At 37.7% G+C, this 25392-nt stretch overlaps 1 protein-coding gene across 2 annotated transcripts; it reads right to left on the reverse strand.

Moving 5' to 3' along the window:
* Nucleotides 1-1141: 1141 nt before the first annotated feature.
* On the reverse strand, nt 1142-25392 carry MKKS (McKusick-Kaufman syndrome). Of its 2 annotated transcripts, none has more exons than XM_032351415.1 (5): nt 25308-25392; nt 21951-23368; nt 19548-19723; nt 18467-18577; nt 1142-1702 (listed from the first exon to the last, which is right to left on the reverse strand). In XM_032351415.1, exons 2-5 carry the CDS (start codon nt 22933-22935, stop codon nt 1157-1159), a joined length of 1818 nt encoding a protein of 605 aa, XP_032207306.1. In that variant the 5' UTR covers nt 22936-23368; nt 25308-25392; the 3' UTR covers nt 1142-1156. The 2 variants fall into 2 exon arrangements, with proteins under 2 accessions (XP_032207306.1, XP_032207307.1); XM_032351416.1 differs by lacking the exon at nt 1142-1702 and adding an exon at nt 14066-16489.

Raw genomic sequence — 25392 nt, forward strand, 5'->3', positions numbered from 1 at the left:
GAGCCTAAGCTTTTAGAAAATATCCCTCATATTAAGAGATGTTAGTTTCTAGACCTGATTTCCATATTTTTCCAGTACTCCTATTCCAGTACTCCTATGTTCAAACCGCACTGCATCCCTAGGTGCGATTTCTCTGTACTCCTATTCATTGTGTGGCTTGCGGGCCAGCAGGTGAAATGCAGAACCTCAGACCTTCTGAACCAGAATCATTGGGTGTGGGGCTCAGAGAACCTCTACCAAGTTCTCCAGGTGATTCCTAGGCCAGCCAGAGTTTGAGAGCCACTGCTTTCTGCTGTACCAGGTTGCTGGACAGTAGGCTGGCTATTTAATTCTTCTATCTACTACTTTGGTGCAGTTTAGAGAGACATAAAGAGAGTTGCAACTCTGGATTGTGTCTTTGGATTTTATGACCAGAGAAAGTAGTAAAAATAAATGTTTCTTTCTCTTTTTGAGACCTTTCCATATTTATATTTGTTTCCTCCACCATTTTTTCATGTATTTTTCCATTGTCTTCCTTTTTCCACCCCGCCATCCTTGAACTCTGGGCAGCTGTCATGTTAGTTTAGAACTTCTGGGTTCTCAGAAATACACACCCAGGGGGATGAACCACGAGAAACCCCATCCTCTACGTGTTTTGTCTGAAGTTGGCCCGGTAATTATTTGTTTACCTCCTAGGCTCAGCCCAAACGGCATTTCCTGGGTGACCCTGCCTTAACTGAGTCTTGTTTCCTTTTTTCCGACAGCTGTCATGGACACATATCCCAAGCCTTCACCAACACTTTTCTCATGGGTGACTGCACCAGATGTTTATTCATTTATTTATTTTTGTTGATTTATTTGAGAGAGAGAGAAAGCGAGCATGACTGGGAGACAGAGAGGGAGAAGAAAGCTCCCCATTGAGCAGGGAACCTGACACAGGGTTCAATCCCCGGACCCTGGGATCAGGACCCAAGCCAAAGGCAGCCACTCAACCCACTGAGACATTCAAGTCCCCCTGTACCAGATATTTAAGTGCCTGACCCTCCCGTGACAGGTGCCTTTTGAGGCACTATCTTTGTACCTTTTTGCTCTGTACTTTGTTCATCTATCTTGCACACAGTAGGTATAATGATTTCTGAATGAAGGAAATGAATGCAATGAGTCTGGACTTCAACATTCATGTAATGGGCTTACTCTCCATGATACAGGGGTAGGGGTGTGTGTATATGTGCAGAGGCACAGGCAGTGGTACAGAAAAGAGAGAGAGAGAGAGAAAGAGAAGCCTAGGGATGCAGTGCGGTTTGAACATCGCAGCAGCCAACCAGTCCAAATCCAGGTGAAGAGGTGGGAGACGGGGTGAGCAATTCCTGCTTGTCAAGGCTTTGTTAACCTTACAGATAAAACTACCAGTTATTTTACCAGCAGAGAATGGGTTTATTTGAGAGTAACAGAATTGCAATCCACACACGCAAGCTTCAACAAAACCATAGGCAAGTCCAGCAAACAAAACAGAGCAATGTTTCTGAAGGAGGAGGAAATCGAGGAGGATTGTTTTGAATAAAAGTCCATTGGAGAAAAGCCAGAGGAGTTCAGGTTGATGACAGTTAGTCATTGGCTGAGGTGCAGGGATGGACCATTTCTTGTAGGAGAGGCAATGTACATCTTTCCCTGCTGGCACCTGTAGTTGATGATTCTTTCCTGCTGAGGTTCTTCTGTTAGAGATCTGTAATTGACAATTCTGGTAGTTGACATGGAGCCGTAAGTCTCCCCCTACCAGCCTCCTTTTCTAGCACCTTGAGCCCACTCTAGTCAGTTTCCCTTTATTACTTTTCGCAGTATAAAGTGTTATAACCACTTTGGAAATACTAGATAAAAATTCTATTAGGAGAGGGGCACGTGGGTGGCTCAGTCAGTTAAGTGGCTGCTTTTGGCTCAGGTCATGATCTCAGGTCCTATGATCTAGTCCCATATCATGTTGGGCTCCGCACCCACTCCCCATGTGTGTATGTATCCTCTTTCATTAATCAATTAATTAATTAATTAAATCTTAAAAAAAAATTCTACTGGGAGAGTTATTCTGCCCATATCCTCCTGTATCCTGTTTTTGTTTCTGTACGGTCAAGTTTCACCTTATGGGAATGGGGACAGGGGAAACAGAGACCTGAGGAGTTCAAGATTTGACTCAGTTCAAGATTTGAGCACAAGATTTCTTCTTTTCTTTAATTTATGTTTATTCAACAGACAGAGGAGGTGTTGGGTTTTTTTTTCTTTTTCTTTCTTTCTTTCTTTTTTTTTTTTTTTTTTTTGAGAGCAAAACAGCCAGGTCAGGGGCATAGGAGGGGCAAGGGAGACAGAATCCCAAGCAGGCTCCACTTCCAGCATGGAGCTCAATGCGGGACTCAATTCCATGACATGGACAACATGACCTGAACTGAAATCAAGGGTTGAATGCTTAACAGACTGAACCATCTAGGCACCCCGAGCACAAGATTGTTTCTAACTCAACAACTTACGTAAAACTCCTAGCCTTGGGAAACTTTACTCTAGCAAATGTATTCCCTATTGCCCTGAATCAACTTCTAAAGAATTATTGTTCGTTGTTATTATTAAAGTAGTATACACTCACATAAATTATTTCTAAAAAACAGAAAAGTGGATAGGGCCATTCATAATTCCATCACCCAGAGAAAATCATAATTGATACTTCTTAGTAATTTTTTCCTTTGCAATTGGGAAGAAAACATTACAGAGTGATTTAATTGAACTATTATCTAAAATTTTCAATCTTTTACATATGTTTAAAATTAATGAAGTACAGGTTGCCTGGGTGGCTCAGTGGGTTAAGTGTCTGCTTTCCACTCAGTTCATGATTGCAGGGTCCTGAGATCGAGTCCTGCTTCTCCCTCTGCCTCTGCTGCTCCCCTTGGTTGTACTCTTCCTCTCTGTCAAATAAATAAATAAAATCTTTAAAAAAACAAAATGTATGAAGTGATATGGGAGTGTGCAGTGTTACATCGGACTTCTAAAATTCTGATAGCAGGAGAATGTGCATAATTCAACAAAACAAAAGCTGTTTGCTCTGTGGTTTAGTTGAAGTCAGAGAGTAGTCTCAGTCATTTCATAATTTGAAAGTATACTTTTTAAAAAGATTTTATTTATTTATTTGACAGAGAGAGATCACAGATAGGCAGAGCTAAAGGTGGCAGGGGTTAGGGGAGCAGGCTTCCCCCTGAGCAGAGAGCCTGATGCTGGGCTTGATCCCAGGACCCAGGATCACGATCCATGCCGAAAGCAGAGGCTTTAACCCACTGAGCCACCCAGGCACCCCTGAAAGTCTATATATTTTAACTGAAAATATTGTTAAGTGACCATTTGGTCTAAATGTTTTCCTCTTACAAAGTATATTTTTCTGGGGACGTCTGGGTGGCTCAGTTGGTTAAGTGTCTTACTTTAAATCTTGGCTCAGGTCTTGGTCTTGGGGTTATGAGTTCAGGCCCCATGTTGGGTTCTGCACTGGGCATGGAGTCTACTTTTTTTAAAAAGTGTATTTTTTTTCTAAAGGTAAATAACTTGTTCTTATCTATAGAGTGGCATGTCAAAATCATCATAGTTATATTCACTTTGACATTAAATGTCCATAAACATTATGCAATTTGGCAAGCAAATCTGACAGTCCTAGGTCCCTCAAATGTTTTGCAGATTAATAATGATAACTTTGCTCTTCATCAGCCTAGTTGACTATATCCTGAATTCAGAGCTATGCAATGGCTGTTGGACATACCTTTGGGTAAATTTATTTTTTGTAGCAACTGGAAATTAAAAAAAAAAAAAAGACAAAGGCAGTAGTTTCCACTTCACTGAAAACAAAAGCAATATTTATCTTAAGAGTAGTACTCATTACACTTTATATTATTCTATTTAGATGGCAAGCTATTATTAACAGGAAGCAAAGTGCTATTCACAGCACATGTTCCAGGGTCATCATTAACTGTGCAAGACTAGTGGTTTTGTAGCCTTTCAGACATATGTTCCAATTTGGCTTGGTTATCCCTGCTATTTTCTAAGCTTGCTCAATATATTTTAGGATGTAGATCTCAAACCAAAAAGATCTTTCTTATTTGGAATCGTCAAGTCTATGTTGTATCAGTAGTTTTTGGGAAAATCCATTTAAACAGTAAAACTTGACATTTTCAAATTTCATAATAATGACAGTAGGGCCTACACATTAAATTATCTTATATATGGCTCATTTTCAATATAAATTCAAGCATTTGGGGACATTACCATAAGACATATTTCTTGGTTCTATATCTTGAAAGGTATGTTTCATACAGACTGGAAAAGGGTACAGATCTGTAAAACAAAAGAAACTAAAAGAAGTTCTAACTATCCCTCTTACTATTCAAATTGTACTCATAATCCTAGCTGATTCAGTGAGATCAGAAAGAAGGAATAAAACTGTTATTATTTGCTGATTATACAACTGTTTAGCTCCAAAAGCCAAGGGATTCTGACTTATTAACTCTAATAACTGATTTTAAGGGAGTTTAGTAAGGAAAGAATAAATGTCCAACATACAAAAACCAATGCCCTTTCTATAGGTCAGTCATAATCAGTTGAGAAATGTGACATCAAGATTCTTTGCACAGCAACAAAAAAAACCCTAATAAAATACCTAGGAATAGGGGCAGCTGTGTGGCTCAGTTGGTTAAACATCTGCCTTTTGCTCAGTTCATTATCTCTTAGTCCTGGGATCTAGTTGGGGTAGGGCTCCCTGTTCAGGAGGGAGTTTGCTTCTCCCTCTCCCTTTGCGCCCCCCCCACCCAGTTTGTGCTCTCTCTCTCAAATAAATAAATAAAATCTTTAAAAGAAAATCTAGGAATAAATCCAAAAATAGAAACGTGCAAGGCACGTAATGAAACAATTATAAAAGTATTAAAGAAGTAAATTCTAAGTAGAGAGCTATGTATATCATTTTTCAGGTTGCGCTGCCTAAATATTACATGGATGTCAATTATGTATAAATAATGAAATCCCAACTGAAGTCCCAAAGGACTTACAGGGAACTTCTCAAACTGATTTTAAAATTCAGTTGAATCCCAGAACCTAGAACAGTGCCTTGCACATAGTAGAGGTGTACTAAATGTGTGGTGAAAGGGGTGCCTGGGTGGCTCATTTGGTTGAGCATCCAACTCTTGATTTTGGCTCAGGTCATGATCTCAGGATGGAATTAAGCCCTGGCTCAGGCTCTGTGCTAAGTGGGGATTCTGCTTCTGTCTCCCTCCCTCTGTCCCTCCCTGCACTCACTCTCTCTCAAATAAATAAACCTTAAAAAATGAATAAATAAATGTGGGTGATTAAATAATGAGTCAATGAACAGGTTCAGTAACTACCTATATGCAAATGACTCATATATTTGTATTTCTACCCTAAAGTCATTCTCTGAGCTCCTGACCTGTATATCTAATTGCCTCCTTACTCTTTTCACTTGATTAGCAAGAAACCAATTTAGACTCATTATGTTCAAAACATAATGTACTATCCCTCTTGCAAATCCTTTCCTCTACCAGTCATCAAGACGGGTAAACTAAAAGCAGAGCATTATCTCTAACCATCCAACTGTCCATTTGTGATTATCTAAATCATCACAAATCCCACTGAGTCTATCTGTTGAATTTTTCTTGAGTCCATCTGTGTCTCTCATCTATAGTGCCACCACCATCTGCCATAATTTCTTCCCCATTCTGGTGAATAACTTCTTAACTAGTTTCTTCTCCTCAAACTCAGTACTTTTCCCTCTGCTGATTTCCTACCTCAAAACAATGCCATGATTGTCATTGCTTTTAGGATTAATTCCAAGCTCTTCATCATGGCTTACAAAGTTTGGCCCAGCCTGGTCTTCCATAACATTTGCCCTCCCTTCTAAGCTTTGGCAACAGTGATCTTTCAACTTTTGAAACATGTGATGTTTCCTTCTGCCACAGGGCCTTTGTATATGCTATTCTTTCTGCCTGGAATCATCTAATTTCTTCGTTATCCTAATTAACTCTACTTCTTAAGATTTCATTGCAATCATCTTTCTCTTAGGTAAAATTCTCCTGATTCCCATTATACTCTTATATCACTCTGCTACAAAACTCAAATTAAATTTACCCTTATGTGACTGATTTTCAGATTTTAAGCTCAATCAGAACAGGGGCAATGACTTTTTGTACTTGCTATGGTGTCCCTAGCTATGGTGCTAGGTCATGAATAAATGAATAGAAAAATGAGACTAGACAGACAGATATGTGCACAATGGCTTGACATGGTCAGCAAACAATAGCTCTTCATTAAGAGAATGAGGAGAAACTTAATCTGTTTCTAAGTGAGTAAGAATCATGGCTCAGAAAACCAACTGCAAGTGCTTTATATTTAATTTCCCATTTTGAAATTGTTTCTATAGAAGAGGCCCAATATTTATGTCAATGCCTTACAATGAAAATAAACCAGAAAGGATTCAAATATGAGAAGAGAGATTCATCCATGCAGATAATCAAGATTTAATTTATAATAAAAAATGATGAAGATATTTCTTACAATGGTCAATAAAAAGCAAAAAGAATATTTAAACAAGAACTTGAATTCATCTGTGTTGTAAAGACTTTGGTTTCATGTGCCATAAATATAAAGATAAAATTTTCCATTATACATCATCATGTAAGAATAGCCTAATTTAATAAGATGTTCCTGCATAGTAAATTCCTAAGTAAAATAAATAAGAATGGCTGATAGTTTATATTGAAAAACTGATAGAAAAAATTTTGTTTTAGTTTTAAAACGTTCTTTAATTTTGATGAGTAACTTGAGAATTTTCAAGTTGCTTATATAATTGTAGATTCATACTTATTTCACATATATTTATTCATTTCTTGTAGCCCAAAACAATTTTTAATAGGAGTAAAGAGATGAAAAAATAGCAGTTTTGATAATACTTTAAGTACTATTGAGATCAAATGTTAGTAATTTGTTGATACAAATTAAGTGCATTTTTCTTAGTTTCAGGGAATATTTAATTCCTTTGCAATGAAATCACTACTCCATACTCATAGATGTATCTGATACACTGATAAAAAGTAAAATGTAGTACATTTCTCTATGTTTCTAGGAAACCAAGACTGTCCGGGAGGTTTAATAAATATGCCTATTGTGTAGTCCCTGACATAATCCAAGAAAATTATAAGATTATACCCAGTTAAGTTACTAAACCCATATGAAGACTTCTAAATTAAGCAAATGATTGAATATCCTTGTAACCACTCCAACCAAGTTTATAAATTTGTAATTTTGCCTTATCTCAATTGAAACTTTAAAACATTCTTTTACTAATGGGTTTTGACAAATGTATAATGACATGTATCCACCAGTTTAATATTGTACCAAGTAGTTTCACTGCTCTAAAGTCCACTGTACTTTACCTATTTATTCCTCCCAGTCTCTCGCAACCATTTATTTGAGTTACCTCTGTATCTGTTCATGACTTGGAAGCTCATTCCTTTTTATCACTGAATAGTATTCTCTTGTCCTTCATCTACTGAAGGACATCTTGGACCCGTCCAAGATTTTTTGTTCCCCCTTAGGTGAGACAGGACAGCTGGAGAGGGCTGGAGGTGTGTATTTCCCCTTCTCCCTGGAAGGACATAGGGGACTGGAGATTTTCTCTTCACTCAGGTAGGTGTGCCTCTGATAATATCCCAGCAGGTCTGATAAAACAGACTGAAAATCAATTCATGAAACCTAGTTTAGAATGGAGTCGGGAGGTCAGCAGGGGGCGCTCTCCCAACCTGCTATAGCTTGTCAGTTGCAGACCCAACAGGAAGAGCTGTACCTTCCGAGTCAATCCTACTTCAAGGCTACTTTACTATCCCAGGAGGAGGAAGAAGGGTTCCTTTCTTCCCCTGGCAACAGCCCAGCCAATGAGAGTTGTCACAACTCAGCCAATGAAAAGCCATTATACTTCAAACTCCGAGTTTACTCCAATGGCCTTTTTGTTTATAACAGTCTTTGCAATTTCCCCTTCCTATAAAACACCATTCCTTTGCTTTGTTCGGCTTCCTGGCCTGTGGTTTTGCCTGGTTTTAGTATGTGGCTGACATGTCCCAGAAGAATGCAATTCTTCACTATTTCCTAGCCCATTTGCTAGTAAAATAATTGGCAATTTTATTTTTAAGGTTATCAGGCATTGGTAAATTAATTTCTCCTGAGAGCAGGGCTTGTTAAGAAGAATGGTTTCCACGTGGTTCCTTTTCCCCTCTGCCTGTTGAAAACACAAGGGGATTTTTCTTTGTTATTCAATGTTGATACCGAGTAGAGCTCTGGAATGGGGCGAGGTTTAAAACCCATGGAAGTGTGACTTCCCCTATGACTCGGTCCACCTGTAGCTTTTTTGTTTGTTTTTAATTTTTTTAAATAATTTTTAAAAAAGATTTTATTTATTTGACAGAGAGATCACAAATAGAGACAGGCAGAGAGAGAGAGACGGAAACAGGCTCCCCACTGAACAGAGAGCCTGATGCGGGGCTCCATCTCAGGACCTTGAGCCTAACGTGGAGGTTTAACCTACTGAACCACCTAGGTGCCGCCCCCCATCAGCACCCCCCTCCCCCCCAGTTTTTATTTCTCAGACTTGTCCATATTGAGGCGACAACAATTCATTAATAACACTTCCAGTTCTCCCACCTTGGCACTCATTCCAGCGGTGGTTTCTGATTGTGGGTTTCTCCTCTGATAAACTGTGATTCTCTGTATCTGTCTCCAGTTTTGGGAGTAGCTGTTTGCCCTGTGACCTCACTTCTCTGATGGACTGTGATACTGATGATTTACACTAAGAAATATATTTGGTCTCTGTCCCATGCCTGGCACGGAGCTCGTAAAACTCTTGTTTTCTAAGCGGTGAGAGGTAATGTGTCTTTTGTTATGTTAATGGTGTAGCTTTTGGACTCTCCCTCAGGATGGAGGCTCATTGCCAGGAGAACCAACCAAAAATTTAGGTGTGGAATTTTCAGTCCCCCTCTCTGACACGTGGGCTGGAGAAAGGAGCTGAAGATTGAATCACTCATCCCCAGTCGATGATTTAATCAGTCAGGCCTATGTAACGAAACCTCCATAAAAGCCTTCTGGGTTAGTGAGCACATGGATTTGGGGATAGTAGTAACTCAGAATATTGACGCTCTGGGCCATTTCCCTATACCTTGCCCTATGCATCTCTTCTGTCTGGCTGTTCCTGAGTTACATGTTTTTATAAAAAGCTGGTGACCTAATAAATTCTTTGAGTTCTGTGAGCTGTTGTAGCAAATTAAGTGAACCCAAGGAGGGATCACTGGAATCTGTTCTGTAGCTGGTAGGTCAGAAGCAAGGTGATATCCTGGTTTTGCCAATGGCATCTGAAGTAGAATGGGTCATGGTGGGGAGGGGGCAGTCATCTAGAACTGAACCCTTCAGATTTGCAGTCTGATGTTATTTTGTTTTTTTGTGAACCTTCTGTTTGACAATTTATTCTCAGAACCTAGAACAGCACCTGGAGCCTAAATAGCTGTTGAAATGAGCATTAAAATGAAGAGACTTTTTTTTTTCTGGTTTGTCAAGGTCACACATCCCAGCATATGATGGTCACCTTATATGGAGGGACTGGAAGGGAGGTCAGTTGGCACAGGGTACAGAGGGTATAACTGTGGCGGGCATGCATTCCTGTGGTGGAGCTTGGCTCTTCCATCACAGTTTACAGCCTGAATGGGGGCAAATCAGCACACCCCCATCTGGTCCAAGGAAGACTGGAGGAGAACGTGGTCACATTGCCCTGTGGGCAGTGTAGCCCTTACAACACCTTGATTTCAGACTTCTGAGCCTCCAGAACAGTGAGAAAATGCATTTGTGTTGTTGTAGGCCACCAAGTTTGTGGTAATTGATTACGGCTGCCCTAGTCAAGTCATACAGAGTCCATATCACGGATGTTTTGTCACAGGGTTAGATGGCAAAAGGCAGAGACAGGAGTTTATGTAGTATTTTATATTCTTCACACTTCATAGGTGTTTTACTGCTGTTTATGCATTATAAATCAATAGAAGTGTACCAGACTGTACCATTAAAAGCTTGGACCTATGGAGCTAGTTAGAATACTGAGACCATGAAGAAAGGCAATGCATTTGCTTTAAAAAATGTACCTTCTGATGTGTACATATTTTTAATAATGTGTATGAAAAAATATAAATATATATGTGAAAGACAAACTTACTGATAGAAACCATGGAAGGCCTATTAAGAAAAATTTGACTACAGAAGGAAGACATTGGCCAATAATGTTTACAAAGTGTTTACCTCATTAATAATTTTAAAAATGCAGATTACTAAAAGAAGTCAATTTTCATTTATTAAATTGGCAAAAAAATAAGTAGTGTTGGCCAAAGTTCAGGAAAATGGGCAGTTCCACACACTGTGGTCAGAGTATGTTGATGCAACATTTCTGGAAGACTTAATAATGAAGACAATGTACATTGATGGTCTTTCCATTTTAAATAAATATTTGGGCCCAGAAATCTTAATTCTGTTTATTTATCCTGAGAAAATAATCAGAATATGGGAAAAGGATATATACAAGATGTTCACTGAGGTTTTGCTTATACTGGTACAAAAATTAAAACAGCCTGAAAGTATACAAATAAAAGCTCAGTGACTAAATTATGGTAGAATCTCTACAATAGAAATTTCCTTAGAAATTAAAAATGCGGGCACCTGGGTGGCTCAGTGGGTTAAGCCGCTGCCTTCGGCTCAGGTCATGATCTCAGGGTCCTGGGATCGAGTCCCACATTGGGCTCTCTGCTCAGCAGGGAGCCTGCTTCCCTCTCTCTCTCTCTGCCTGCCTCTCTGTCTACTTGTGATCTCTGTCTGTCAAATAAACAAATAAAATCTTAAAAAAAAAAAGAAATTAAAAATGCTGTAATAGGAGGATATGTAGTGATTGTACCTGTTTATGATGTTCGTACATCGTACTAGGTAAAAGGAACATTATAAAATAACATACTGGGGCACCTGGGTGGCTCAGTTGGTTGGATGACTGCCTTCGGCTCAGGTCACGATCCTGGAGTCCCAGGATCGAGTCCCACATCAGGCTCCCAGCTCCATGGGAAGTCTGCTTCTCCCTTTGACCTTCTCCTTGCTCATGTTCTCTCTGTCTCTCTCTCAAATAAATAAATAAAATATTTAAAAAAAAAAATAACATACTACATGATCACATTTTGGAAAAGTATATATATGAAACAAACTGAAAAGATGCACAGGAAATGTAAACAGTGGTTATTTCTGGGTAGTGGGATGACATTGGATTTTATTTTCCTTGTGTGTGTGTGTCTCGCATACTTTCCTAATTTTCTATTACCACATAATGTTTATGAATAATTTGAATGATTATGAAATAATTTTATGCAATTGCTTTTTAAGAAAGAAAAAGAGTATTTAAAAAATATCTCACGGGCTAGGTGATCAGTTCCATGAGGTCAGGGACTGTGAACAAATCTTTTTTTTTAAAACCTCTAATACCACCGACTGTTGTATCTGGCGAACAAAAAGAGGTTAATTAATACTTCTCAAAACATGTCAAACAAAAGCAACAGGGCTAAAATAGGATGTTCATTATAAATATTTTCTCAGTGTGATTTTTTTTTTAAGATTTTTATTTATTTATTTGACAGAGAGACAGAGACATAGAGAGCACCAGCAGGGAGAGCAGGAGTGGGAGAAGCAGACTCCCCTCCCCACTGAACAGGGAGCCCGATGTAGGACTCAATCCCGGGATCCTGGGATCATGACCTGTGCTGACTGAACCTTCCAGGTGCCCTCAGTGTGATTTCTTAATAGGAAATTATCAAGTTATTTCATTTCCCTCTAAAGTCACAATTTATTGCAGGTAATGGCATAGCACATACCTGCATTTTCGGGGGCTGCGGCCTGTTTTCTGAGTGTTACTATAGCCTTAATAATGAAGTATATAAATTTTCTTGCAATCTAAAGATACAGGCTTACATTGGGTTTAGATAAAATTTAAATTCAACTTTTGTAGGTAAGGGTCAAAAATTTCCAAGGACTATGGGATACCATAGTTGTTAAGTGGAAACATTTAACTACATGATACAAAATATTATAAAGACACCAGAGGTTCACACTTGCCTTTTCCTCCAGATTAAGAGACAGATTTATTTAGACAGCTGAAATAGGACCCCGTTAAGAGATATTTTGTCTCCTTGGCTGTTTCCCCTAAGATTATTAGAAAGGAATGAATAAGCTAACTAATTGGATGTTTGACAAGGCCTGCATACAGGGCCTGTAAGAGATTTTTGTACATGATGCTCTTACATAATAACCTGCATAGTTTATGTGACTGTAAACAATATTACTTTAAAGTTGTCCAAAGAACTGTTCACCATTGTGATGAATACAGGATATGATGGATCTTACAGAGGTATTTAAGTTTTCTCTACTATCATGTGAATGCCTTACTAGCTTTGATTATACAAACTGAGTGAGTTCAAGGACACAAGGATAATAAAAGATACTAATTTACGTATCTTGAGTAAAATACTTCACTGTTATGGTTGATTTACACTAATAATGTAAAGATTTTAAAAATATAGTACAAATGGAAGAATTAAGGAATGGGATGTTTATAAGACCAAATAAGTATTTTGACTTAAAAGACTCTTTTCATTTGCTTTACTTTTCCAATTTTTTCTTTGCTGCCAAAATCCTAACCTCTTTTGATTAATAAGATGCTAATCCCGTTGGACACTTATGGCTCAATAAACCTGAATGTTGCCTGTCCTGTAAGTACCATAAGAGTGAGGAGCTGTCACTGACTTCATTCTCTTGTGCATTACTCTCCCTTTCCTTTTCTGTAACTATCAGGTTCCTGTTCTGTCTCCTGAGGAACCTCGTAATGCAATATTTAGACCTCAGTTTTATTTTAAGTCACGAAGCAGTGCCTGAGGCTTAACTTGGTTGCTGTTTTTTCTTGTCATTTATTTCTGTCAAAATGAGTTCCTCTGAAATTATTTTCGTCAAGAATTTTCATCTCAGGGTGCCTGGGTCGTGTAGTTGGTTAAGCATCTGACTCTTGATTTCAGCTCAGTTGATGGCCTCAGGGTCGTGGGATTCCGCTGTGTGTCAGCTCGACACTCAGTGAAGAGTCTGCTTGGGATTCTCCCTCTCCCCCTCACCTTGCTCCCTCGTGCTCTCTCTAAATAAAATCTTAAAAAAAAAAAAAAAGAACTTTTATCTCTTGTTTTACCATCTGAGTTTGAATGATGATTTCGTTGAACAATTAAGGAAGTGGGGTTTTTAAAAAATGACTTACAGTATTTTCTACTAAGGATTGTACACAACTTTGGAAAATGACTTTATGAGAGTATTTCAGAAGATTTATGACATATTAAAAAATGAGAGCACTGATGTTTCACCAAGGTCTGTAACTGAATTTTATGGCAAAGCTAAAAATGACAGAGCTAATGGCTGTCATGGGAAGTAGACACTCAGCCTCTAAGATCAATTAGAGAGATTGACTGTGGTGTCCCTTTGTGGAGTAACTTGGAAATGCAGTAGAAAGCCAAAGAGACCCAGGAGAATTATACTTCCATGTGACATGCTTTCTTAATCAATCTATTTTCTTTTCTTTTCTTTCTTTCTCTCTCTTTTAAGATTTTATTTACTTATTGGGGTGAGGGAGGATAGGGAGAGGGAGAATCTGAAGCTGACTCCACACTGAGCACAGAGCCTCTCTCACAAGTGTGAGGTCATGACCTGAGCTGAGTCCTAGAGTCGGATACTTAACCGGCTGAGCCACCCATGTGACAGGCTTTTGTATGTGAATGTAAAAACCCCACAGTGAACATGTATGATAAAGAACGCTGCCTTTATGTTTGGAGGGGTGGTGGAAATGCAGAGGCATGGTATTAAGAATGCTTTTTTCCATTGTGTGACCGAGTTTTCAGTATGTAATTATAAATAAGCGTTTGTTCTTGCCTTTATTATGTCTATTGATGCATAAAAAATTACATCCAAAACTTGATTAAAGATTTATTATCTTTCAAATTTTGTGGGTCAGGAATCAATCCGGGAGTAATTTAGCTACGTTCTTTGCTTCGGGGCTTCTTGAGTGACTGCAGTGGTGGGGGCTACTTTTGAGGCTCAGCTAAAGAGGCTATGCTTCTAAAATCACTCTTGTGGTTGTCAGTAGGAGTTAGTTCCTTGTGGGCTGTTGGCTGGAAGTCGTTCTCAGTCTCTTGCTATGTGGGCCTCTTGATAGTTGGTTTCCAACCTGGCAGGTGGTCCCCATTAGGGTGAGTGAGTGAGAGATCCAGAGAAGACCATCTTTTTACAATGTGACACCCCACCACTTCTGCTGTATATACATTAAAAGCCAGTCATTATGTCCCATGCACACCCTAAGGATGCATTACCGGGAAATGAGATCAGGGAGCCTTCTTAGAGGCTGCCCATAAGCATGCAAAATACATTCCCATATTCCCCATTTTCCCAGAAGTCTCATTGCATTACAATGTCAGCCTGGAGTCAGGAATCTTATCACTGGAACCAAGTCAGGGTGGGTGAGGCTTTTCTTTAAGTGCAGCTTCTGGACCTCCTCTCCACTGATAGACCCAAGAAGCTAATGGGACAAGTCATCTGCCTACCACGCCCAACATACAATAATAAAGCAGGCATAGGAGTACTGCAGTAAGACATTCCTATTCACAAGGCGGGGAATGGAGACTCAGAGGCGTCTCTACATCCAGTCTCTACAACCTTGGGAAGGGAGGGGATTATGCAAGGGTGTGAAAACCAGGAGTAAGGGAGGAGTCACTGGTGGCCTCTTATAGGCTGCCTACCACACTGCCCTTCTATTTGACTCTAATAATAAAAGAAGTAAGGTTTAAGAGCAGTTATTTTATGAAGCATGAAGTGCAGCTGAGTTTTCAATATATATTGCATTCCTTGTGAGTTTGTATTGGATTTTTTTTCTTTGGCTCTGGGTAAAAATTCTTTTGCATTACAAGAATATTGGAGGGAATTGCTTAAAAATTCTATCTCCTTCTATCATGGCTATAGATCTGATCACAGACTCTTACACATCATTTAATTTTCCTAAAATTTTCAAAACATTTTCCTAAGGTTTAATACAGCATCTGCTATAGCCCCATATGTATTCCTCAAGCTGCATTCTGTATTTCTTCTTCAATTTATTGATATATTGATTGCATTTGCATAACATTCAAATTACATTCTTTGATGAAACATCAGTGTCTCTACTTTGACTATGAGAGCTGTTTTGGTTTCTTTTTTACACTACTGAGTGAACTAGAGAAATAACTTTTCCACTTCTTTTCTCTATCTGCTTTGTTACTATGTAAGTAATTTTTTTTCCTAATCACACATTTCTTCAAAATAACACAAATGAAGAACTGTGAGAAAAACTAAAAATTATAGGTAGGTCAGGTTCAAAATCAGTTACTTAACCTTTGAATGATAGGGCCTCAGGTAAAGAACATCGAAATTTTACTAGATGTGTAGTTTGATTGAGCACTTCTCTTGATTGAGCAATATATATTAGGTGCTTTGTGATACTCTGGAATCTAATTTTACACTTTAAACATGTTTAATAACTACTAAAAAGTATACTAAGTATATCCAAATCAGAGCATAGATTAGTAAATTTTTTTTTTATAAATTGGGAAATTTTTAAATTTCTGCAGATTCTTGAGTGATGGCAAAATAACAATAAAAATTCATAAAAACATACAGTGACATTCTGTGGAAACCCTAAGATACTCTAATATCTTTAATAATAATGCTTCATATTTTTAATATTTTATGGTATTTCTACTTAAGAATCATACTTTTCCCCCATATGTAAGTATCTCTGTAATTTTATGAATAATCTATCCAGATAAGCAGAATATGGGGAGAGAAAAAAATACACTCAATATTTTTTCTTAACTGACGCCTGACTAGATTTTTTGTTTGTCTATAATATAAACATGCTGTGCTATCAGTTTTTATCCTCAATGACATATGAAAGATCCAAAATCAAATTGGCTGTCTCCACAGCCACCTGCAGGCCACTAAGCTTAGCAGTGAAACAGTCCAAGGTCAGGCTGTTGGATGAGCCTGTAGCTTCATGTGGAAGGCAGGTTTGTGGTGCGATGGGATGCTGAGTAGCCTTTAAGAACGACCAGCGGAGTTCTTCCTGGCTATTGCATAGCCCACAGCCACACCTGGAAAGCCAATCTGGCCAGTTAACAACAGAGGGAGACTCTGCCTGACTGGACCAACAGTGTCCATACTTCATGTCGGTAAGAACTTCACCTCCATCATGTTCTAAAGAGCCAGCGACAGATTCTAATGCACGGCAGAATGCTTCAGTGAGCAGCTGAAGTTCTGTTTGAGTACATCCATCATCTCTGAGAATGCTTTCTGGCTCGTTACAAGTCTAAAGAGTAATAAAACCATTGAAAACACATACAGAGCAATATTACAAAAAAGTTTCTCAAAAATAAAATACTTGATCAGACCCTTATCATCAAGTTACTATTTATGTTCAGTTTCCTTCAGGGTTCAACAAAATGCTAATAGCCAAGTATGGATCAGCTGGCCAGGCTATTATTCCTTAATCAGAATAGTATTATAGTATAAATAAAGGATAAATATATGCTAGTCATCGTATCAGAATAAACCCCATCATCAGCTTCCTCTGAATGACTGCCCAGTTGTGCTCCCTCAATATATGATGGACAAGACATAATGCATATATCAAAGGTTTTTATACACACAGGAGGAGGTTCCTGAAAGCTAATGTTCAAGTGAAATACTTATTTATAGTTGGCAAAGTGTTTGAGATTTGTTTAAAATTAGAACACGCATAATTATTAAGACGAAAGCCATGTAGGGACAAGTGTAATTTTCATGTCAATGTTTTAAAAATAAATAATTCTCTTTTAATTAAGGAAAAACTAATATAATTTTAAACATTTTTTTGGTTTCACCATTCTGAAAAAGTTTCTCCTGGGGCACCTGGGTGGCTCAGTTAGTTAAGCATTATGGCTCAGGTCATAATCTCAGTGTCCTGGGACTGAGCCCCACATAGAGCTCTTTGGTCAGCAGGGAGTCAGCTTTTCCCTCTGTATTCTCTTTCTCTCTCTCTCAAATAAATAAATGGAGTATTTAAAAATAAAAATAAATAAAATAAAAATAAAGAAGTTGCTCCTAGCAATTTCATGATAGAAAAAGTAACATATTAGCAAGTTAATAACTGAATGGTAGTTAAAACCCATATCCAAACTATTCCAAAGCAGTGGCTGCTTTTTTTTTCTGCCCAGGAGGTGTGAACCAGATGAGACCATCTATACTGTATGTTCTTTTCCCATATTTTCAATGCAGTATTGTTTCTTCAAAATCCTACTCAAAAAACAGTCCTCCTCCAAAAAACTTTTCCAGTTTACTTAATTCTATTTGCAGACTACATTATTGGCATTCAGCATCAATACATAGGCACTGATTTTGGTTTTCGTAATGTATACTCTGATAACTTTTCATGAATGGGCTTTATCATCAAACAGATTTTAAATCTTTTTGGGAAACAGGGTTTCTGTTTCCTTCTGTGAAAAAATGTTTACTTTTTCTTTAATCCTAGTCGGTCACTGGAAGCTCTGCAGTCTCTCTTTTTCATTTTTAAAGTTAAGTGTAGGGCTTGAACTCACAACTCTGAGATCAAGACCTGAGCGAGGTTAAGGGTCAGATGCTCAACTGACTGAGCCACTCAGACGCCCCCTGTAGTCTCTTTGGGAACAATCCTGACCAAAGAATCAACTGCAAATATCTGGAAAACACAAACCTTTTTGTATCCATTTTCAAATAAAGTAGGTCAGTATTTATGAAATAATTAATCAGAACTATAATGCACTAAATTTACCTATTATCAAGATATAGTTTCCTACATGAATAAAAAACATTCTATTTGACAGAACTTATAAATAGATACCAATTTAAAATTATAATAGAATCTAATACTTGGAATGCATTATTAAATGAAACTAAGTCTTCTCTTGATAGTCCAGAAGGTACTGAAGTATTGTGTAGAATCTTAACACTTTCACTATGACTATCAATTATGATTATACCACAGCAGTTGAAATCTCTAATACAACCTCCATTAACGGAATGCTCATTTCAATATGCAGTATTTCAACAATAGTCAAAGAATGTCGTTATTTGGTGAGAGGATGGATTAACAATAATCATTGTGATAGAGATATTACCTTATATTTGCAAGTGTTATTTTTCTCACGTGTTTTGAAATATAAAATTTGCATGAGACTAGTAGCCCCAGGGTATCATGATTTGGTTTATTATCTCATAAAACAAATGTCGCTGAGAATTCAGATCTTCTGAGAAGGTCCATGTAACCTACCTTGTGTCTGATATATGCTGCCAAATGAGTTTCAGTACAGCCGCCTCCCAACAAAACACATGGTTCCTTGATTGTTAACTGCAAAACGTGCAGTGCAGTTTGACACGTGAGCTAAAGAAGAGACGAATCATCAGAATCAGACATTGCCCTCAGTTTCACAAAGAAATATAACCATGTTTTCAAGGGAACTTAGATAGCAGACTAAAAGAGCTGGATTTTAATGACAAAAGAACAAAACCTGTGTTGCCAAGTTTGTAATATAATGGATACATTTTGGAATAATAAAGAATAGAGATTAAAGAAAAATATTTTAGCCAGATGTTTGTTTCCATGAACCAGATTAATAGCATCTCTCTTATGCACTTAGCTCTTCAAACTAAGATTCACAAATGGATGGCCTCAAAATAACTGGGTCAGCAAGGTTTGCTGCAAGGTTTAGTATTTCTACTAAAAAAAAAAGATTTGAGTCTAAATAAATTAGCTATATACATGCTTTAGAATTTCTTTCAAGTTGCTATGGAATTAATAACAGCGACAACCCGGTAGTAATAGAACGAAAAATACAAGAAACCTTTCACACTTACCAAGGGTATATCCTTGAGTATAGATGAACCTTTAAGTTTGTGATCAATACCCATAGGTTATCACTTCTCTTATAATATATAAGTTGCATGTGTTATTGCGGGTAGAAGATGACAAACTCTACCAAGAGGTGGATGCTGGGTATGGCTAGGAAGCTCACTTTTTCAGTGAATTATTCATACACGTTAGCATCAAAAAGTACATAGTTCATGTTAATTGCTAAGAAAAGGTCACATGTCAAGGACCTTTAGATCTTGTGTAGATACTAGAAATATACTGGTAGCACTCGCCAAGTCTTTTGTAATATCATAGGCAAGTAAATCAGCTTACTTGTGACTTTAACTCTCATTTTTGTTGTTTTTGCTTTCCAAATCACCTGGGAAAGTTAGGAAAAACAAAAAAACAGAGATCACTTCCGCGAAAAAAACCCTATCATTTCTGTCCTACTATTCAATCCCAGCTTCAGCCCCTAAATAATGGAATTGAGTCTGTGACCTACCTTCAGCTCATCCCAGGCAGTGTCATTTCTGTTGCAGAGCAGCAAGCTGCAGATAGTTGCTTCATTAGGAATTAGATGAAGAAAATGTTTGAAGCCAAATTTTGCTGGGCACAAATCTTTCACACTTCCGTAACTACTAGGAGATATTGAGCCTAGGGAACCAATAGGTTGTGTTCCTGTTTTTTAAAGTTCAGAAAACACAAAACGTATGAGTAAAGATGGAAAATGCAGTCATTTAAAACTGATTCCAAGCCAATAATAAAAGTCCCACATGCATATACTTTAACACATGAAATACAGAATAAATAACAAGATGCTTCTAAGACCTGTAAATTAAGTAGTATTCTGCTATTAAGATGATACAGAAATAAAGCAAAGCAGAGGTTCTTTTGGTTTACAGACTTCTTTGAACATCTGTTAGGAGCTATTTTGTACTCTCCAGAAAAAGGCACACAAAAATGTGCATTCTTTTTCTGGGAGCTTAAAAAATTTGCAAGAACCCAGAAAATAATCACTGAACGATTAAACTTCTTTGACTATCCTTCTTTTCTTCTTGAAGCCTCAAAGAATAAGGAGTACCTGAGTAATCTGAAATTTAAGGATTGGAAAAATAAAACAATGTGTCACTTCACCTGGACGCAACAGACAATCTGTTGTAGTGATAGGCTCTTGCTCTACTGTTTATGAGCTCCTGGACATGAAGCAAGTCATTCATATCATTTAACTTTTCAGGGCAGGCCTCCCCATAGGGAGACAAAGCAAATCAAATGTTCAATGCTCTGTACACCACGCCAAGCTTCAAACACACCAGTGGCCCATGCACAATAATCCCACTACTTAATTCAGACTAATCGAGAGGAATTTTGTCTGAAAGGGGAAGAAAGGAGATTAATCTAGATACAGTAGGGAGGGTGGAAAACATAGTTTACCTAAGCCGCGGGCTTGGTATAGTTGTTTTTTCCCCTTCCTTTTTATCTCAAAAGGTCACTGCTCCCAAGATCCAGGACTAAAGCTCTGGCTATTTATACCATGTTCTAGTTATATGTGGGATAAGCAAGAATTGTGGGGCTATAGAAACCCAATGCCCACTTCAAACTATTGTTTCCATGACAAAATCTTTCACCTTTTGAATTTTTTAGAGAGGGAGAGACTGACTCTTAAGCAGGCTGCATTCCCAGCAGGAGCCTGATGTGGCACTCAATCCAACTCTGAGATCATGACCTGAGCTGAAATCAAGAGTTGGATGTGGATGCTTCACCGACTGAGCCACCCAGGCACTGTTTCACATTTTAAAAACTGTAATACCCAATATTCACAGCTGGAAAAGTCATGAAAAAACCAGTAAATATTTAAAACTATGGGTGCGATGTAGAACATCAACAAGGAGTTCCATAGAACTGTTTCCATTATTTCTTAATAATTTCCACTTTGGCAATCATGGGACAGCCTTACAGAAATAGGGCAGTAACCCAGGTATTAGGTATTCAGTACTGGCATACATACTACTATTTGATTATTTATAATAAGACTAAAAATGGTGAACTGTAACAATGGCTTAAGTCTGATAAACCTAGTAATTGATCAGAATGGAATGACTGATACAAAAGTGCAATCAAAAGGATATTGAAAAGTGGCTCAAATCACAAACTCTTTACATTATCATGTTTCCTTGGCTGTAATAGGTGAATATCAACCTTAGGTCTGATTTTAACTTGTAAAATACAGTATATTTCTTGTCCGTTACAATTCTGTATCTTACCAAATATTAGTCAATTCAATAAGCCTTTTAGAGCACCTAACTGTCAACTAGGCCTGTTGTCAGTGCTAAAAATAAAAGACAAATCCTGATTCTCAAGCTCAGCTGGAAATATCTGGGATATTTAAAGCTAGGGTGCATGTGTGCACGCACACATCCACCCACCTACCTACCCCTAATTAGGAATTACTATTTAGGCAGTACAGTAGTGAAGAAGTAGAGAAGTGAAGAAAAGGATATTTTAGTTGCAAAATTACCTTCTGAATATGTCATTTCTACTTGTAAAATTCAAGTAGAAGGATTTTGTGTATAAAGTATAAGAGTTTAGGATTATGAAGCTGCTAAATTTCTCAATAATCTAAGATATTTGTGGGGGTTAATGTTTTTAGATTATAACAGACTCTGTAGTCCTTTCTGGGGCTGGAAAATAGAAATTGCCATAATCACTCAATTTTAAATAAATGAACATTAATGGATATATTTTTGAGAAGCCAACTTTGCGGGCAGAAATGATACACATGTTGTGAGGTTGGCAGCTTCTAAAACTTTTCAGGATGTTAACAGTGACACACACCAAGAATGTCTCCACTCAAAAAAGACTGTTGATTTATTAACTGTGAGGGGCAAAAGCTGAAGGTGCTTTTTACCTGTCACTTTACTCAGGGGTTCCATCAGAGCCACTCCAACTCTATCAATGGCAATTACCTGGTGCATACTGAGAAACTGTTTCAAAGATGGGTGTATAACTTTTTGGCACATGACAAGGTCTACATGATCACTAACTAGCTGCCTTCCTAGGTTAAGCAACTGCTCCAGGACTGCATTTTCAAGAGAGACCCCAGAACTGACCACCACAGTTCCTTCTCCAGTATCAGAGAGATCTCCAGATAAAGAAGCACAAAAGAGTGCCACCTTGAAGGCATTTGATTTTTTGATGGGTAAGATCTTCATCAGTTGAACTTCTGACACTTCTATAAGTATTCCAGGGAATACAGTAGAATCTAGAACTCTGTGACCCTTTAAAGGCACAATTATACTCTTTCCTAAAATGAGGCGGTCTTTGGTGTTTTCTGGAATTGTGAGCAAAAAGGCTTTCAGAACCAAAGCACTGATATGGTCTGTTTCCTCTCTGGTGAGCATACAGGCGGGCTTACTTGTTACTATACTGCGCACCAAACAGAGGAGGGTCTGAGGACTGCTAAAGTCAACTGGAATTCGACAACCACAGGACTCAGACTTGAGGTAATTGGTGCAGAGGCGCAAAAGATGCTGGTTTAATTTAATAACAGTGGTGGGTGTCAAGCCTGTTCTCTGAACATTTTCAATCAGATTGCAGCAAAGAATGGCTGTGAATAAGCCACAGTCACTGAAGCACGACACATGATTCTTCGTGGATGTTGTCAGGATCTTTAAAATGGGATGGGTGACGGGAAGGTTAGAGAGCAGGGCTGACGACTGTGAGGTGGTGCACACGCAGCCTCCAAGGCCATTGTGCACCTGCTTCAGCCTCCCCGACGGGCCATAGCTCGATGTCAGGATTCCTTTCAAGACACAAAGTGTGGCCCTGACTTTCTCACTTGTCAGTGGTTCACTTTTACACAAAGATGGCTTTTTAGCTTCTAAACGAGACATCTTACTCTAGGTGATTAAGTGGTGAAGACAGTTTTTATTTTGTTAACCATATTTTTCTATTTATTGCATTGTCATGGGTCTTGACACTTAGGAAAAAAAAATTATTCTTCAGGAATGAAAGTCTTGAATATGCAGCACTGTGGCTATAAGATTAATTAGCTCCTAGTTTATGAAGCTAATTAGCATGTAATGATTTAATGACATATTAGTAATTTAGTTCCAAATATTTATTTTTACTTCATTCTTTAATACTCTCTTGTTTGCCTGTAGACTGAGATTTTACAGATTGCTTTGCAGCCCTCTGTATAAAGTATGTTCCAAGGTGGACGCCTATGAAAGACACTCCAGCTATGAGGAGCCAGTTCTTTCTAATCCAGCTGATGTTTTTCATCTCCTCTTTCAATGTCAAGCTCAGATTCAAAGATGCTTCTTTCTATAAGAAATAAAGGAAAAAACATTTTAGAGAAGTAAGTCCAAAACATTTAATAGAATGCAGTTTAGTATTTTGATGCTCTGCTCCCTCTTTAGAAAAAGGAATTACCAACTGGCACAAGCCTCCACAAAATGAGAAATGTAAATCCACTTAGACTAAACAGTCATTCCTTTATTCTTCAATGAATCCCTCCAAGAAAAAGTACTGATATTTGAATGATTTTGGAATGCAGAACAACATAGCTAGAAAGCTTACAGTACAGTTATTTGAATATGATATGCTTCTAGAAAAGAAATGCTATATTATAAAACTCATTATAAAACACTGAGTCTTAAAAAAAAGATCCCAAATGTTTTTATTCTCTTACATCAAGATTTAATGTTTTCTTCCATAACTTTGGTTTACTTGGAAACCGTAGGTCTGAACAAAAGATACACATACATCAAATCCTGCTGGTAAATAATTATGAGTTAAAAGAACTGTTAGTTTCCCTACTATAGACACACTCCGTATCGTGTAGGCCATCTCTAGCTGTATAATTCTGCACAGCACACTGTCAAAATCATGTTTCCAATGTTTGGCTGATTTCAAAGTAATTTTCTATAGTTTTAGTCTGTCAATCAATGATTGTCAGTTTTAATGTCCTAAAACTGAATCCTCTACAAGACTTTGTAAATACAAAAATCAGGGGATATGCTATTTGACAAAGAGAAAAATAGTATCTGATTTGTAATTTGATCTCAAAAGGTCTAAATACCATAAAATGTTGTAACAAGTGCTCTTGTACTAACTTTCTTAACATGGTTTTAAATAAATAGTGTGCCTTGAGGCACAAAGTCCTGACATGTTAATAATGTGTGGAAAAAATTTAAAAACTCAGGTCATGGATCTTATTTGTTGAGTTTAGGTGCTTTAAAGGTAAAAGTTCAGCCAATAATTATTTTCAGGAATATGATAATTATGCTAATTCCTTGGACAGTATTTAGCATAAATAAAACTAAGTGACCACCAGACTGCAGTATGACCTGAAGTAGACTATGGCATAGTGTGATACAGACCAAAAAGGTGATGGAAGATATGCAAAGAACAGGTGAAGAGAGGGAAGGAGTGTTATTAGAAATGTTATTTTGGTTACCACTACTCTCCAGTTAAAGGACTATAACCATGGCAACTGGGACCAAATAAAGAGAAAGCAATGAGGGCTAGTTTTCTCTCTGCAATAAATCTATAGTCACCTTTTTTATAAGACGAGGAAAATAATCCTTCATCTTATGCCAGGAACAGCTAGGTAATTAAATATTATTTCTGTGGTTATTTTATATTCAGCAAAATCTGAGATATATTTAAATGAAACCTTAAGTGCAGTGACTTCCATACTTACTTTACATGTTCAACACACACCCACACAAGCCACAAATCGTAATAGAAATTGTGATCAAGAAAATTATTTCTCCAGTTAAAAAAAAAAAGTCTTTTTTAATATGTAACAGTGACATGCAACTTTTCAAAAATGGAATGTTAAGCTGGCACCTCTAACAGTCTGTGGTAGTGAGACCAGTCACCACATCTTTTGGCTAATCTCTCTATAAAATGAGAAAGGAAGCAATCATCGAAAGTGCTGGTGACTCCCAAATCATTTTTAGGATGTCAAAACTTGCTGACTTATGGGTCTAGATCCAGACAAAACAAGGTACAAATGAAAGAAAAGAAATAAACCAAACACTGGGCTGGCTTATAAATATGTCTGGAAGTGTCAGTTTAGACCTATTAAAACTCTTTTTCCTAACACTGTGACCCAGAGTTCCAAAGGCTACCATCACATGAACGACTCTGACTTCCTGGATACAAAGGTCTGGCAGATGGGCCTTTGCAGGCATGCTTAACTTAATTAAAATAATAGTAAAACTTACATGACTGTATTCTAAATTTAGATACTCACTGTAAGTTATGAGTTAAAGAAATATAAACAGCTAAAATTTCTCTTAACAGGAACCAGGTTTCCTTGGAGAAATGGCTGATTCTAT

The sequence above is a fragment of the Mustela erminea genome, chromosome 7 (genome assembly GCF_009829155.1).
Source record: "Mustela erminea isolate mMusErm1 chromosome 7, mMusErm1.Pri, whole genome shotgun sequence".
NCBI classification, from domain to species: domain Eukaryota; kingdom Metazoa; phylum Chordata; class Mammalia; order Carnivora; family Mustelidae; genus Mustela; species Mustela erminea.